The 15,614-nt window shown below is 36.5% G+C and overlaps 1 protein-coding gene across 1 annotated transcript in view; it reads right to left on the reverse strand.

Moving 5' to 3' along the window:
* LOC131034962 (uncharacterized) overlaps nucleotides 1-15,614 on the reverse strand; it is a 104,596-nt gene that overhangs the window by 82,102 nt on the left and 6,880 nt on the right. The window contains exon 2 of the mRNA XM_057966579.2: nucleotides 10,203-10,350. Within this exon, the coding sequence (XP_057822562.1) occupies nucleotides 10,203-10,350 (148 nt within the window). The remainder of the gene's footprint in view (nucleotides 1-10,202; nucleotides 10,351-15,614) is intronic.

The raw sequence follows: 15,614 nt of genomic DNA on the forward strand, positions 1-15,614 counted from the left end.
ATTTTCAGACTTGTCCTCAGAAAACTAAATTTTACCAGTCATACTTACATTCCAGAAAATGATTGTTTTCATCAATAAAACTGATTTTTATCAATTTTATGCACATTTTGAAGATTGCAGCATGTTTTAAAAGTCTGATTTTCAAGTTGTCTTCAGAATTTTGACCTCCATTGTTGACTGCAGAAGGTGTCTTCAGACATTCATTGTGTGAAAACACAATCTTTCACACCTTTTCCTTAGTCATCATCAATCCGGTATACTCCTTTGCACTTTAGCTTGCATATTTTCTAAGCGTAAGGAGTTATTAAATGAATTTTGTGGAAGGCTTCCATGCCTTAGTGTTGTCACACTTTGAACTTAATTGCTAAAATTTACCAAGTGTATAGATTATTTTCCTGACTCCATGCTCTGAATTAGCTAAATCTTTAGAGAGACGGGAATTTTATTACGAATATTTTCCTAAGTCTAACTTCGAGCTTCGTACAGGTGCGATGTCAAAGTCAGGATACAAGGAAAGAAAAGAACTGCTGAAGACGTTGGAGACTGGATTTTATCCAGAGTTTAAGATTTCATCCAGATGGAAGGAGATCGCTGATACAAACATACATTTCCTGGACTTCCACCAGATGCAGCGTCGGATGTTCGAAGTCAGAGATCAGGTTCCTTCCCCAGCATATGCGAATATTATGAAGAGTGGCATTTTCCATGCCGCTGGATTTCCACAGTCCATACAGTGCAGTGAGTTGATCCTGGAATGTGCACGATGTTACGATCCGCTCACAAGAATGATCAAGAGTCCTAAGGGCGTAGTCATCGCCTACCTTGCTGAGGATGCCATTGCTGAGGTGTTCGGAATTCCACGCGGAACAGACATGAAGGATGTGACCAAGGAGGATTATGCAGACAGATACACGAAGAAGATGGGTGTATGTAAGAATTTAATTAACAAAGAGTGGATGATTGAGCCTAGGTCTCATCATTCCAAGGCTCCCAAGACACTTATGTGCATAGATTTTAAGGAGGAATATAGTGATTTGATATTCCTACTCAACAGAGTGATGGGGATGCCGCAGGGAGCAATATTTCATGGATGGATGTTCTACCTCATCCAAGATTGTCTTAGAGGAACACTAGTGAATTGGTCCAAGATTACAAGTGACAATCTAGATTTCCAACTGAGAAATGTAGAGCGGTCCAAATCATTCGCCATGACTTCCTACCTGGTGTACCTACTTGCACGATTTGTTTCATACAGAGGATTAATATGCAAAGGTGAAGTCAGGAATGGGCAGGGACAATTTAAGAGTTATGAATGCTACCCCCAGCTGAGCATGCACAGAATTCAAGACTATAAGAGAGTGAATAATGCATTCACTATGTACATCACACGGATGCTGCAAAGCGGAATCCACAGAAGATTGTCCAAAGAGGCAACAGAGTTAATAGAAAAATATGGATCGTGGTATATACAGTTTCCCACTTTCACATACCTCAAGATTCATGAGTTTCAATCTGAACCCTACAGACTTCCTAGGTATCCCACCGACAGAATGACATTGTTGGAAGTGGTGAGACAGCTTCTAGAGTTAGACGTTATCCAGAGAGAGAAGCACAGGATAGGAATGACATTCCCTATTTCAGTTGGGAAGACGTCAGAGGTTTGCCAATCCGCCATAGCCGCCAGCACTGCAGGTGAGGAGATTGCATTCTACAGATTTGCAACATACAAGAAAAGAGAAAGATTCGATCCAGACAAGAATGTCGGAAGGATCAGGGGAGAGAAGTTCACTCATAAGGTTGACATAGAGGATTATTGGGCTAACTTAATGGACGAACAAGCAGTGAAGAGAAGAATGTGGTCCAGAATGTCAGTGGATTTCATGAGGAAGTATAGACTTTTCCTCATCCCTGATCAGGTATTAGATGATAGAAATCATACACACCCACATTATGAGAATGAAATGAAGAAGGCAATCCTATTGCCAAATTGGTCAGAGTCAGAAGAGATTGACCTGAATGTATTGATGAGAGAGGTCTTGAATTTCTCCCGCACATGGGTAGATATGCAGATGAATAAGTTGGTTGGCATGGGTGTTACCTTCATTTATGAAAGAATGAAGCCGAAAGAGTCTACTATCAGAGGACTGTCAGTGATGTCAGGATTCATGCAGACGAAGAGAGTCAAGCTCCCAAGAGAAGGAAGAACATGCTTGGAGAAGTCAAGGCAAGAGGGAAGAAGATTGAGGAGGTGAAGAAGAAACAGAAGACTATCACTCCACTTCTCATTCCCTCACCCCCCCCAGTGTCTCATCAATCGAAGTGATTGAAGTAACAGAACAAAACAAGGAAACTCAGCAGTGTTCCAACACAATGATACTACCAGAGAATATTCAAGAATTCCATGCCACAAAGACATTAGCACCTCCTGATGAGAATAGTGATCAGCCGGAATCCCCTACTGTCCTTTCGGAAGTTAGCTTGGGAAATGAGGTATATGATTGGACCAGGAATAATCCTGATGATAATGATGATGTCATTTCGGCATTGAAAGGACTTGATCAACAAGTATGTCTTGATGATGGTATGGAAATGGCCGCTATTCCTGAATGGCTGACGAGAAGCATGGAGAAAAGTAAACAAATGATAGAGGTGCAGCCTATTGATGATATTGATGACTACCTAGCTAGGAGTGCTAAGAAGAAGGAGCCCAAGAGAGCGGAGATTTTGTCGCACATAGCTAGAGATGAGACAAGAATGCAGATTGCGCAGATTGTTGTTCCTATTGCAGGCGTGACAGCAGCCATTGCTACTCCTATGGATTTCCAGATCACTCCAGTCGCCCTTGGTCGTACATCTGCAGGACAGGAATTCCAGGAGATCGGTGACAACCTCCAGGCAATCAATGCAAGGTTAGACAAAGCAATTGCGGAAAATGAAAGGTACAGAGAAGAAAATATTAGACTCAGAGAGTATATTGCAGGGACAAGGCGTGGAGATCCCACCCTTATTTCTCCTATTGCAGTTGACCATGGAATACATTCACATTGCGAGGTAGCGAGAGGTACACACTCAAAGGTGGAAAAGTGGATTGAAAGCACAAGAAAGCAGGCAGATGATTTCCTTATTCAGTTTGTCCATGCATATGATAAGACAACAACGCTCGTATTCAGAATCCAGTATTTGGAGGGAGTTTGGGAAGAATTCCGGCCTATTCAAGACAAGACTATTCCACGCCTCCTGGCATTGAAGAAGGTTCCTAATTCCACCTTGGTCAGCGAGAACATTGTGCACAGTGGAGACATATGATTTCCATGGCTGGAATTGTGCATTAGCCTTGAAGAAATCAGCTTATGAGAACGCCCAATCGAGTTGTATGGAGATGGAAGGATTAATTCAGGACATTTAGATGAAGATCCTTGCCTCGATTGAGGAATTATTGGGTGTTGATGTTAGTGATGCTAGTGGTTTACACTTAGCCGAATTAAGAGACAAGATAAAATTTATGTATTTTTGCCAGTTGGACTCTTTGAAGAAGAGTCAGATAGATGACTTGGTCTCTTTGTTGATTCATGTTCATAATTCGCAGAATCTCATGCCAAAATGGGAGAACACTTTGAATGCTTGCTCGGATTCATTGGATGTGATTGATTTACAGCAGGATACCTTGCCTAGCATTTCCATGGAGGAGTTAGATTCAGTATTGGCTAGATTCTTGGAGTATGCTAGGACAAAGAGAGAGATGCAGTGAGGAATCTTCTAGAGGATTCCCTATATGATGACTAGGTATCTTTTCATTGGGCCATATGTTGGTGGTGCCATTTTTTATGTAGCCCTAATTAGAGCAATTCTAGGGTTTTGTTGGCATGATCTCGATCGTTGATCTTAGATCAATCTGGGCCATCCATTTTGTAAGAGACTCTATATATGCCTCTTTGTCTCTCTTTGTAAGGGAGAGTTTTTGTAGAATTGTTGGTATATGCTGCAGTTATTTGAATCCTAATCATTGTTCAATTGTTGGTGATTTTGCTCTTCAAGTGTTGTATTTGCATTCATGGTTCTCGATTCCTCCAAGTTAGATTAGAATTTAGATTAGAATTTATTTTCATGTATGTTAGATTGAGTGGAAGATTTGTTGAATTCATTTGTGTGGAATCCTTAATCCATACCACTAGCCTCTTGCCGCTGGTAAGTGCGCCTTGTGTGGTCAACTGGAATTTGAGTAAGCATAACTTCAACTATTACTCATCTGTCGACAAGCATCAACTTGGATGGTGTCTACGTTTGATGGTAATAGTCTGAAAATCATTAAGTACACCTTAGATGATTGCACTAAGCTTGTGTCAATACCTGATTGTGAGACCTTGCCTGGTTTGATTCCACTAGATCCATTCATCATTTCCTACATTCCTAGGATTAGAATAGATTTCCTGAACCCTATTCTTTTTCCCCCTTTTTTAGTAAGAAGTAAATCCAGAGCCATATTGATAAATCTTAAGTTGTCAGCACACCTATTCCGCATCATTCATGATAATCCAAACATTTGCGTAAGCCCCCAAGTGAAACACAGCAATTCACATCAACCACTGAACTTACCCACTCGTCAAGACCTGACATGTAGAAACCTTGGAATCATTTTAGTTGATCTCATTCTTAGCATCTGAGGTGATTTTGTTCAAGAGAGGGTAAATTACTTTGGTAATTTATTCTGTATTGTTATGTGCATAAAAAACACATTAACAGGACATTACAAATAAAATTAATTATTGATATTAATATTAATGTTAATATATTTCAGATATATATATACACACACACATACACACGTACATACATACATACATTAATGTTAATATATTTCAAGTATTACATATATATATATATATATAAACTTTTATATTTCACATTATTTATATATATATATACACGTACACACACACACATACATACATACATACATATATACATATGTTTTTGTAAGGACAAACCCAATATGAATCCAACCCCCAAAACCGAGCCCAAAATCAAAACTGACAACCTTGACTATAAGAACATATCAAAGATTTAGCTGGATTGAGTTTAGTGTTAATGGATTTTTTTCCTATTGTTTAATTAGTTTACATGTCTTTTGTGCTATCAAACCATTATCTATGGACTTTGGATTTCGTTTACTATCTTGGGATTCATTAATGGAGTTACACCATACCCTAGAAGTGCATATCTTGGTGTAATGCACGCGTTTCAAAGATGCAATATCTTGCATATTAGGTGACAACTCTAGCATGAAGGGAACCCACCCTAAAGTCTCTTGGCCCGTCTTCCTACAAAAAGAAAAGGAAAGGGAAAACAAACAAAAAGTGTTTCAAATGCCTTGAGCCCTCAAAGATCATGAGATCCCACTTAAGCCATTCCTTGCTCATTCAAATTAAGAAACTACCAAATGTTTTATGAAGTGTTTAGGTAGATTCAATGTCAGTATAAAATTGGAAATATGGACCAGCAAGGTTAAAAGATAAATATAGGTTTAAAAAACATAGTTCCAAGGAAAATTATCACATTGTAAAGGACAATTGAGAAGAAACAAATCATTTCAATTTTAAATCAATTTTTCTAATGGTTTGATTCATAACAAAAGATTTTTTTTTGGCATTTCAAATAATCACATTCATATATGTGCACCTATACTCAACATGCACGCACATACTTGTGAATGAACATGCAAATGCAAGGGCAAACCCATATACACACACATGCACCCACATAGTAATTACGTACATCCACACCCTAATAGTAATCATGGTGTACCTCTATCTATTCCTACATCTCATGGTATATGTGGTTCACATTTTGTTATTAAGTAGTTCTTTTGACATGCAGTGGTGTAAAATTGGATGCCTCTACATTTTTATTTTTGCAGACTTTCTTTAAATTCTTTTGTGAAAAAACTAATATTTTATAAATTTTCAAATATATCAATCTCGTCTAGTCTTAGTTCGTTGTAACTAGGCCTAGTAACTAGGATAGATATCTTAAATACATCTATCTAAAAGATGTCCAAAGATATCAACCTCGAGATGTCTATACTATATATCTCAACGTTTTGGAGTTAGATGCATTTAATATATCTATACTAGATTTAACATATACATATTAATATATAAGATTTCATCACTTGAAACTATTATGAATTAATCTATAGTGAGATGTGCATAGTTATGAGCATTGCTTCACGAATTTAGATTAATATAAGAAAAATATTTTTCTGTACAATTTACATATGGATACTGTTCATTAATATCTATCTAAACTTAAAGTACTACATATACAAACATGTAAATAAGGTAAACAATAGATGAAAAAAAATATATATACAAGTATTATTTATTTTGAATTTTATTTAAGAGCTATTTAATTTTCAATAATAATGCAATAAAAAAATTAAATAAATGAACTACTTCAAAAGTTATTTTATTTTGCATGTGAATGTCATTTTAAATTTTATTATTTATTTAATAGATAAGTATATAGATAATTAAAGACACAAGAACTATTTAGTTTAATGTTATTCAAGTGTATTCTGTTTAAGATATTATTTATTTTGAAGAGCTATCTTTTGTTTCATGTACTAATTGTTTTTATTTAATAAAACATCATTGCCGGTATGTTTATTATTAAAAATTCACAAATTGACATGTAAATGAATGTCAAATTTAAGATAAGGAGTTTTTGTTAACACACTCACACCATTATAATCCATTCATTGCTTCCATTATGGTTACACTTACACCTCGACATAACAAGTCAAATTGGATTCTTGGCCCTGCCAAATGTGGACAAGTTGATTCTTCTTTTTCCTTTTTTCTTTTATGTGATTTCGACATTTATGCACAAATCATCCCAAAAAATCAACATTTCCTTACTTGTACAATTCTACCCACACCACATCTTGATAACTCTACCTAAAACATTCAACAAGATATAAATATAGAGGATAGGGACCTTAATCAAGTGCTCGTAAACTGTACCATCAAAATCATGTCACCAATTTCAATGTCAGGAATAGGATCTTAGCAAAGATTACAACCATTCCACTCAATCTTGAACTTTCTACTTGTTTAGAATCTTAGAATTTCAAAACAAAGACTACCAATATTCCATCATACTACCAAAATGGGGATCACTCTTTAGTCTTTTAGTCATAATCAATATGCATAAGCACTGAAATCTAAGCCCTTTTCTTCTAAAGCTTTAAGAAGCCTTTGGTACAGTTCCAAATACAATATTCTGAATAAGCCTTGTGACATTAAAATATCAAATTCCATAAGGATCTTTCTAAGATCATGCATAGTCAAATTATTTTGGAGAATCTGTAAATGTTATTGCAATTTCCAATTTAATGAACAAGTTATATGCAAGATTGTGTATTTAAGACTTAGGTATTATAACTATGACAATAATATTTGTGTCTTACTTTTGCTGCAGGTATGGAGGATGAACATGTATCGATTTCAATGTCATCCCCTTTCTTTTGAATGATGCATATATAGTAAGGTAGACACGATCAAGTGGCACCTTGATCGGACATGTCTTTTAGACATGTCCGATCAAGATGTCACTTGGTCGTGACTCTTCCAAATGGCAACCGATCCATTCGGTGTCTACGATAACTAATTGGTGTAAATGATAACAGATCGATATAAACACACCCGATAATGAATCGGTATCAAAGCAAACAAGCCCGATAACTAATTCGGGTCAATTCTAATATAACCCGATTATATATCAATAATGTTTTGGACATGTATTAATTGCAATTCGATAGTGAAGAGGTTCGATATATAAATCATTCATATGAAATATATATCTGCATTACCGTCTTTCTTCATTTGATATAAACAGATAGGTATATGGTTTTATCTGATCGATGCTACTTGAATCAACAAAATCAGGTGCCGTTGGAGGTTCTATTAGTGCTAAACAAGTTGATCCTTATTCTTCAATAATTTTGGATTGTAAATTGATAGGCTGAAGGAAAATCTCAAGGCCAACACAAACTTGGATAAATTATACAAGAGTATTTTTTTCCATCCTTCTTTTGGTCAATTATTTCATCCCTTTCTCTTTCAATCCATAGAATTCTTAGTAAAAGCAAGATCCGTTGCCTCTCGTATGCAACAAGAAAGGGTTAAACTTAAATATGAAGGAAAACTAAGTTTACAACTTTCCATATCACCAAAGAAATATTTAGCAAGCCTATATTCACCCTTAACACCAAAAAGATATTATCAAGACTCCACTTCATGCTCAGAGAACAGATTCATACTAGTTGTTCCACTTCCACCTATTTAGAGGCCATCTCAAACTCTCAATGATTACGAAGATATTTTCCTATCAACATAAGCTTTGTGAAGATTTAGGCCTCTTTCTTAAAAGAATTCTTAGATTATAATCAAGGAGAAAGATCTCAGTCATACCACAAACATGCCCAACAATTGCCTTATCCATAAGGTCTTATTTCCATCTTTAATATGTCACTGACATTATTTGTTCTTTCACTGGTCTGTAAAAGCAGCCCTAACCAGATTCTTTACTTCTCTTCTGCAATAAGAAAACATTTGAAAATAGTACTATGGTCATTGCCTTCAATACCAACAAGAAGATGCTATTAAAAATCCACTTGACTTCGAAGGAAAGAACTCAATTTCTAGTTTTTTAGCATATCATATGCATTCCTTGGACAAATAATGCTTCTGAATCCACTTTAAGACATCAAACTAAAATACAGCTATGATCAAAAGTTCCATTTCTTATGGTTTTGAGATTTGGGGATCTAACAGTGACTGTACAGAATGGGCATGCATTTATTGAATGACCCAAAGTATTATAATAATACCGGTCACTAAGAGACATCAAGTTTCCACAATCCATGAGTTATTGATCTTGATTGTTTCCGGATTAGATTGTGTGTGAGTATTTTGTATCAACGTTTCGGATCACACACGGTGATCCATCATCAAGATGAAAATAGAGAGCAAGCAGAAGTAAAAAGATGACCAAGAAGCAGACCAAGGCAGCTAAAAAGGAGGGAAGGGGCACAAGGAACAAGAAAAGTGACAAGACCACTAAAGGGTAAAAGGAACAAAACCAAAAGAAATAGAAAGCAAAGAAAAATAACCAAAAAACAAAAATTACGAAGGCAACTCACAAAAACCAAGGAAAAAAAGAAGGAAAAATTAATGACAACCAAACCATAAGATAATTGTGGGTGTGTGAACATATATATTAATATATGTGTGTAAATGTATGTGTATGAATACACATACCTCCCAAAAAATAAACACACATACATACAAACAAACAAACAAACAAATAAACATACCTGCATACATACATACATACATACATACAAACAAACAAACAAATAAACATACCTGCATACATACATACATATATATCATATATGTGTATGTATGTATGTATGTATGACCCACACCTACTCAATAAAGAAAAGACCAGAAAAAAACAACAAGAAAAATAAAAAAGAATAAAAAATAAATAAAAAGAGAGAACAAAGACATAAAAACCCACACGCACTAATAAAGATATATATATGTTAAATATATATATCTACACCATCATACACACACACAATCTAATCCGGAAACAATCAAGATCAATACCGGTCACTACTATTCTCTTGGACATTTTATTATTGTTCAAAAAATTTTGAACAGTGAAGTAAGAGATTTTGTCCATACCAATGTACATGTAAAAACTATGTATTGAGTGACCTCTGTGAATGCAATACAAGGGACTCACCCTTGACCATGGCCTTGGGTAACCCAGAGACATGGAACCCACTACCACTGATCAACAAGTCAAATAAATTTCATATCTTCAATTAAATTACCTTCCAACAGTGAAAGGTTATGTAGAAGGGTTTTGAAGCTCCCAAAATTAGTTACAGGGCTAGTAAATACATTAATAATAGTGCTGCTTTGAGCAATTGATAACTAGTAAATTCAATCTTTTATCACAAAATAGCCAATTTTTAGCTCTTGTGCATTTATCAAACTAACAATTTTAAACAATTATTGGAACCTCTCTAATAACACAAGTTAACAATCAATGACATGTTACACGAGAAAATTAATTCCTAAATGACAATAAACTAAATAACTGCAAGCCAACAGATGCCAACAGACCTAAGCCATTGGGTCATCCGATGCTGGTCGCTCATATGATTGACACCAGAGACAGCCACACATACTGCTCTAACAGCTAAGCGGCCACAGCCAGCCATCTTGAGTGCCTCTGCCATAACCTCCTCCATTTCTTGTCTTGCTTCTGTTTCTGCATTGACCACAAGAAGGCATTTCCAGTTAATGGTTATAAAATATTACAAAGTTATAGGCTGAATTCACATAGAAGTGTTCTAAAGCTATATTTCTAGGATAAACCATTAATAGGTTTGAAAACTCCAAAGCCTGTTAATTCTACACCAAGAAGTCAAGTGCAAAGTTGAAGACAAATAAAACAAGTCAATGACTACATATACAAACCTTATGGCTGTAATCAGGTAAATTTAAGAACATAGAATTTCTATCAAACAGCTATCAGTGCAGTAAGGAACACTGTTGATCAGAACTGTCTCTGGGATTTTCAAAGTAATTCCAGCACTTTTCCTTGCCTTGAACCATTTCTAACCCTTATTGTTTCATTGATAAAAGAATTCAAGTTATATTAATATTATTGGTACACTCAAAGATATAAATCATAAAAGAGCCCCAAGATAAAACAGAAAGCCATGAGAGTTCTGATCATAATGATCACCAGCCATACACATCGCCTAGCGTACATCCAGACAGCCACCCTTATTCAATGTGTAAGCCAGGAAACCATAGCCATCTTAGACCAGCATGAATGAACATTATGATCACCAACCATACGCATCACCTGGCATAAATACAGATGGCTACTCTTATTCAATGCATATACCAGGAAACCATAGTCATCTTAGACCCACAAGAAAAATGACTTAGGCAATGGATGGCAAAACAGGCATCACAGCCAACAGATGATCATAAAACTGTAAATTACACACATGCAAAAAATGCAGAAAAAAGACAAGAAATAGAAAAAAGAACCAGGCTACAAAACATCAGATCCTCCATCTCTCTATAAACATGCAGAGACACTTCCTCTGTAAAGCAGCTTCCAAGGAAGTTACATAAGTCACTGGTGTGTTTCATGTGAGAAGGACCACCACACTTGCTGTTTTCGACCTCAACCAAAAGTTCACAAGTTCCTATTTATAGCCCTGAAAGAAGTCTCAATCCAAGGATTCAAGAGTCCTGAGAGGGTCCTCTAAAGCAGCAAGTAATCCCCCAAAACACCCACAATATCCACCACCCATAATTTTGGAGAGTGATGCAGAAGACAAAATGCAGATTTTAACACATTCACCTTTCTGTACCATCGAAAACACATTTTGGTGCTTTTTCATCATATCCAGCAATTGTACCAATTCCAAATACATGAATTTCCACATATCCATCTCCCTAAACACAGACACCACATGCTTACTCCCAAGCATATCCTAGAAAACTTGAAAATGTTTTTCGAACACCGAGTATAACCAGGTTCATGAGAAAATATCAAGTTTGTTTGATCTCAACCTGAATATTCCCCATACAACCACAATCCATTAACTAGAGGTTTAGTGTTCATGGAGATCAATCTAGCATGTAAGATACTCCTGCCATGCGCATGGATGTGTTTGCACCCTTTGAAATAGCCCATATCCATCTCTTCAACTCAGTATATAATATCCCAGTCAAATAAAAGCTTATTGGTCTTTGAGACTAGTCCCATGATGGGGACCTCCTCATTAACCAAATCAAAAATTTCAGATGTGTTGTCTCCAAGGAAGACAAGGATTTAAACAATGCCAGGGCCGAAATGACAATCACTAGACTTAATTTTCCCATAATAAAGGAAAATGGATATTATCTGATGATGAATATCCAACCAAGGATTTTATTCTATGGACAAATTAGAACATAGCATTTGGATGTTAAAAGAACAAGCACTTATATGCAGATTCATTGGAGCCTTCCCTTGACCAAAAACTGTTAGGATCCAGGACCATGTAAACTGGAAATTGTCAAGCTCCATGGGAATTTTAATGAAGCCAAAGGAATGCTTCATACTAGTCCTTTCAATAAAAAAAGGGAAACACCAAGTTTTCCAAGGAGAACCATGGTTCTTGAAGAAAGAAATCTAGCTTGTATGAGATATTGTTCCCCTGATTTCGACCCAAGAGGACTTTCCAAGCACTGTCCTAGTTAGGATAAAACTACCTCTACTTCTAAGTGAATACAGGAAGGAAAATGCCTTCAAAAACATTAAGAATGCCATACGAGAATACCTAGCAGCCTCAGAAATCTAGGTGTTCTCAACTACATGCATCTGCATCAATCTAAACTTAGAGAAACTTTTGCCTAATAGATCAATCATGGAAATGATAGGAATCAAATAAAAAACACTGGACTATAGATGTTGTATCTTTCAAAAGTATGGATATCTAGCAAGAGTTTGCCCCACACAAGTCTCCTAAGATCAGAAAGTACAAACACAAACCACCAAAGAGGAAAGATAAACAGCACCTGAAGCAAAGACAACACCAAAATCAACGCAAAATTGTGCCACAAAAGATTAAATATGCTACAACTGTAGCAAGTTGATTTAAACCAAAGGAAATCTAATCCTCATAGCATCCAATAACTGGTAAATAATATTTAAGTATTCTCATAATGATTGGTTCATAAAATATTTAGCAATTGCTATAGTTCCACCAGCACACACCCCAAGAGACGTAGGTATAGAAGAAAGAACATTGACCATAACCAGGCCAAGAGAAGGTGCACCCTGGAGAAGAGAAGAAGGTGATGGAACAACATCAGACCCACAAGGAACAACATCCAAAGTTGACCAAACAAGAACTGGGGAAGCCATGGGAGATCTGCAATCCTCAAAGTCACGAAAATCTCCAACAATCAAGAGTTTATAATGAGCATTCCTCCACCAATTAGCAGAATCTACCATAAGAATGATATTCTTAGGCAGCGCCTTAAAAATGTCTATGTTAACAAAAATATGGGCATAGCTGGTATGTCCAATATTTGAAAAGTTATCTAAAATTGTGAGAAAATGTCCAATCATATTGCCAATATCTTTAAGATAGGAGAGCCCCCAAAAATGGAAAACAAGAATGATAAAGAGTGACAGGGAATGCTATCCCCACATCCAAAGCCTACCATCCAACACTCCTCCCTTATTTGCAATAGATTGAAATTTTGTAAAGAAAAATTCCTTGGCACATAGACAGAGTTTGTTTCTATTTTTCATAAGAGGTCTCTAGAACTCTAGCATACATTGGCGAAGGCCTAGAAGAAAAGACCATAAACAGAGGAAAACAATTTCATCATCAATGATAACCTATCAACAAACAAGGACAAGGGGAGACTCAAACAAGCAAGAGGCTTCTTGTCACACAAAGGGTTAGAAAACCCACCAAGATCAAATGGGACACCCAACCCAATGACAGCTGCAAAAGAAACTTGTCCACCATCAGACATTGCTTGTTAATGAACAGTTTCAAGGGAACATGCCTCAAAAGTAAGACCAACGACAAGTGAGCCAAGAGAGCCCATCATAATAGAGGGGAGTGGGCTAGAAGCCACATCATGCCCAATGACATATACAACAGCAGAAACCCCAAGTGAGGCAAGCATGCAAATAGGGATAGCACTAATTAAAGCACTACAAACATCCATAGAAGCATGTACAGGCAAGAAAATTCCATTTGAATCCATCACTAGTGATGCAGGAGTAGGCAGGAGAGATGACACTCTTAGTTATGGTTTCTATATTATAAAAGATTTGAGTTACTTCTTTAGATTAAATTAGATTTAGAAGCTTCCTCTATTTTCTTCCATTTATTTACTGAGAAGTAGAAAATCACCAAGAACGTAGTTCTTCATCTAGGTAAATTTAATTCATTTAATTCCATTTATTTTCAAATCTACCAAGAACATTCTGAAATTCATGTGAGTCAGTAAGTTCAATTAAAATGTTTATTTCCAAAAAATAACAACAAATTACTTCCTCACAGACATTCTAGCATTGCACTCATATAAAACCAAAAAGAGAAAAATAGCATGATAGGCTTATAATTCACAAGTTTTAGAAACCTCTTATAGAAAATAAACCAACATTATACTAAGATAAATAAGTAAAAAATATCAAATCAACTCTACAAACTAACAACTATTACAAGCAAGTCAAGTATCCCTTTCCTCTCTCTTCCATTATTAGGTCCATGTGTCTTGGGAGAGAAGACTAGGTGAAGACCATCTTAAATGTGATTATACAACCCAGCCAAGAAATATTCAATGCTAAGAAAGTTTAAGAACAAGTTACAACATTGCAACAAATCCAAGAAAATGATAGGAGGTTTGAGATTTCATCTAGATGGAAGGGGATCGCTGATACAAACATGCATTTCCTGGACTTCGATCAAATGCAGCGTCGGATGTTCAAAGTCAGAGATCAGGTTCCTTCCCCAGCATATGCGAATATTATGAAGAGTGGCATCTTCCATGCCGTTGGATTTCCACAGTCCATACAGTTGCAGTGAGTTGATCCTGGAGTGTGCACGATGTTACGATCCACTCACAAGAATGATCAAGAGTCCTAAAGGCGTTGTCATTGCCTACCTTGCTGAGGATGCCATTGTTGAGGTGTTCGGAATTCCATGCGGAACAGACATGAAGGATGTAACCAAGGAGGATTATGCAAACAGATACACGAAGAAGATGGGTGTATGCAAGAGTTTAATTAACAAAGAGTGGATGACTGAGCCTAGGTCTCATCATTCCAAGGCTCCCAAGACACTTATGTGCATAGATTTTAAGGAGGAATATAGTGATTTGATATTCCTACTCAACAGAGTGATGGGGATGCCGCAGGGAGGCAACAAAGTTAAGAGAGAAATATGGATCGTGGTATATACAATTTGTCACTTTCACATACCTCAGGATTCATGCGTTTCAATCTGAACCCTAGAGACTTTCTAGGTATCCAACCGACATAATGATATTGTTGGAAGTGGTGAGACAACTTCTAGAGTTCGATGTTATCCAGAGAGAGAAGCACAGGACAGGAATGACATTCCCTATTTCAGTTGGGAAGACGTCAAAGGTTTGTCAGTCCGCCATAGCCGCCAGCACTGCAAGTGAGGAGCTTGCATTCTATCGATTTGCTACATATAAGAAGAGAGAAAGATTTGATCCAGACAAGAAGGTCCGAAGGATCAGAGGAGAGAAGTTCACTCATAAGATTGACATAGAAGATTATTGGGCTAACCTGATGGACGAGCAAGCAGTGAAGAGAAGAATGTGGTCCAGAATGTCAGTGGATTTCATGAGGAAGTGTGGACTTTTCCTCATTCCTGATCAGGTATTAGATGATAGAGATCATACACATCCACAGTATGAGAATGAAATGAAGAAGGCAATCCTATTGCCTAATTGGTCAAAATCAGAAGAGATTGA

Source organism: Cryptomeria japonica, chromosome 8 (assembly GCF_030272615.1).
Source record: "Cryptomeria japonica chromosome 8, Sugi_1.0, whole genome shotgun sequence".
Classification (NCBI taxonomy): Eukaryota; Viridiplantae; Streptophyta; class Pinopsida; order Cupressales; family Cupressaceae; genus Cryptomeria; species Cryptomeria japonica.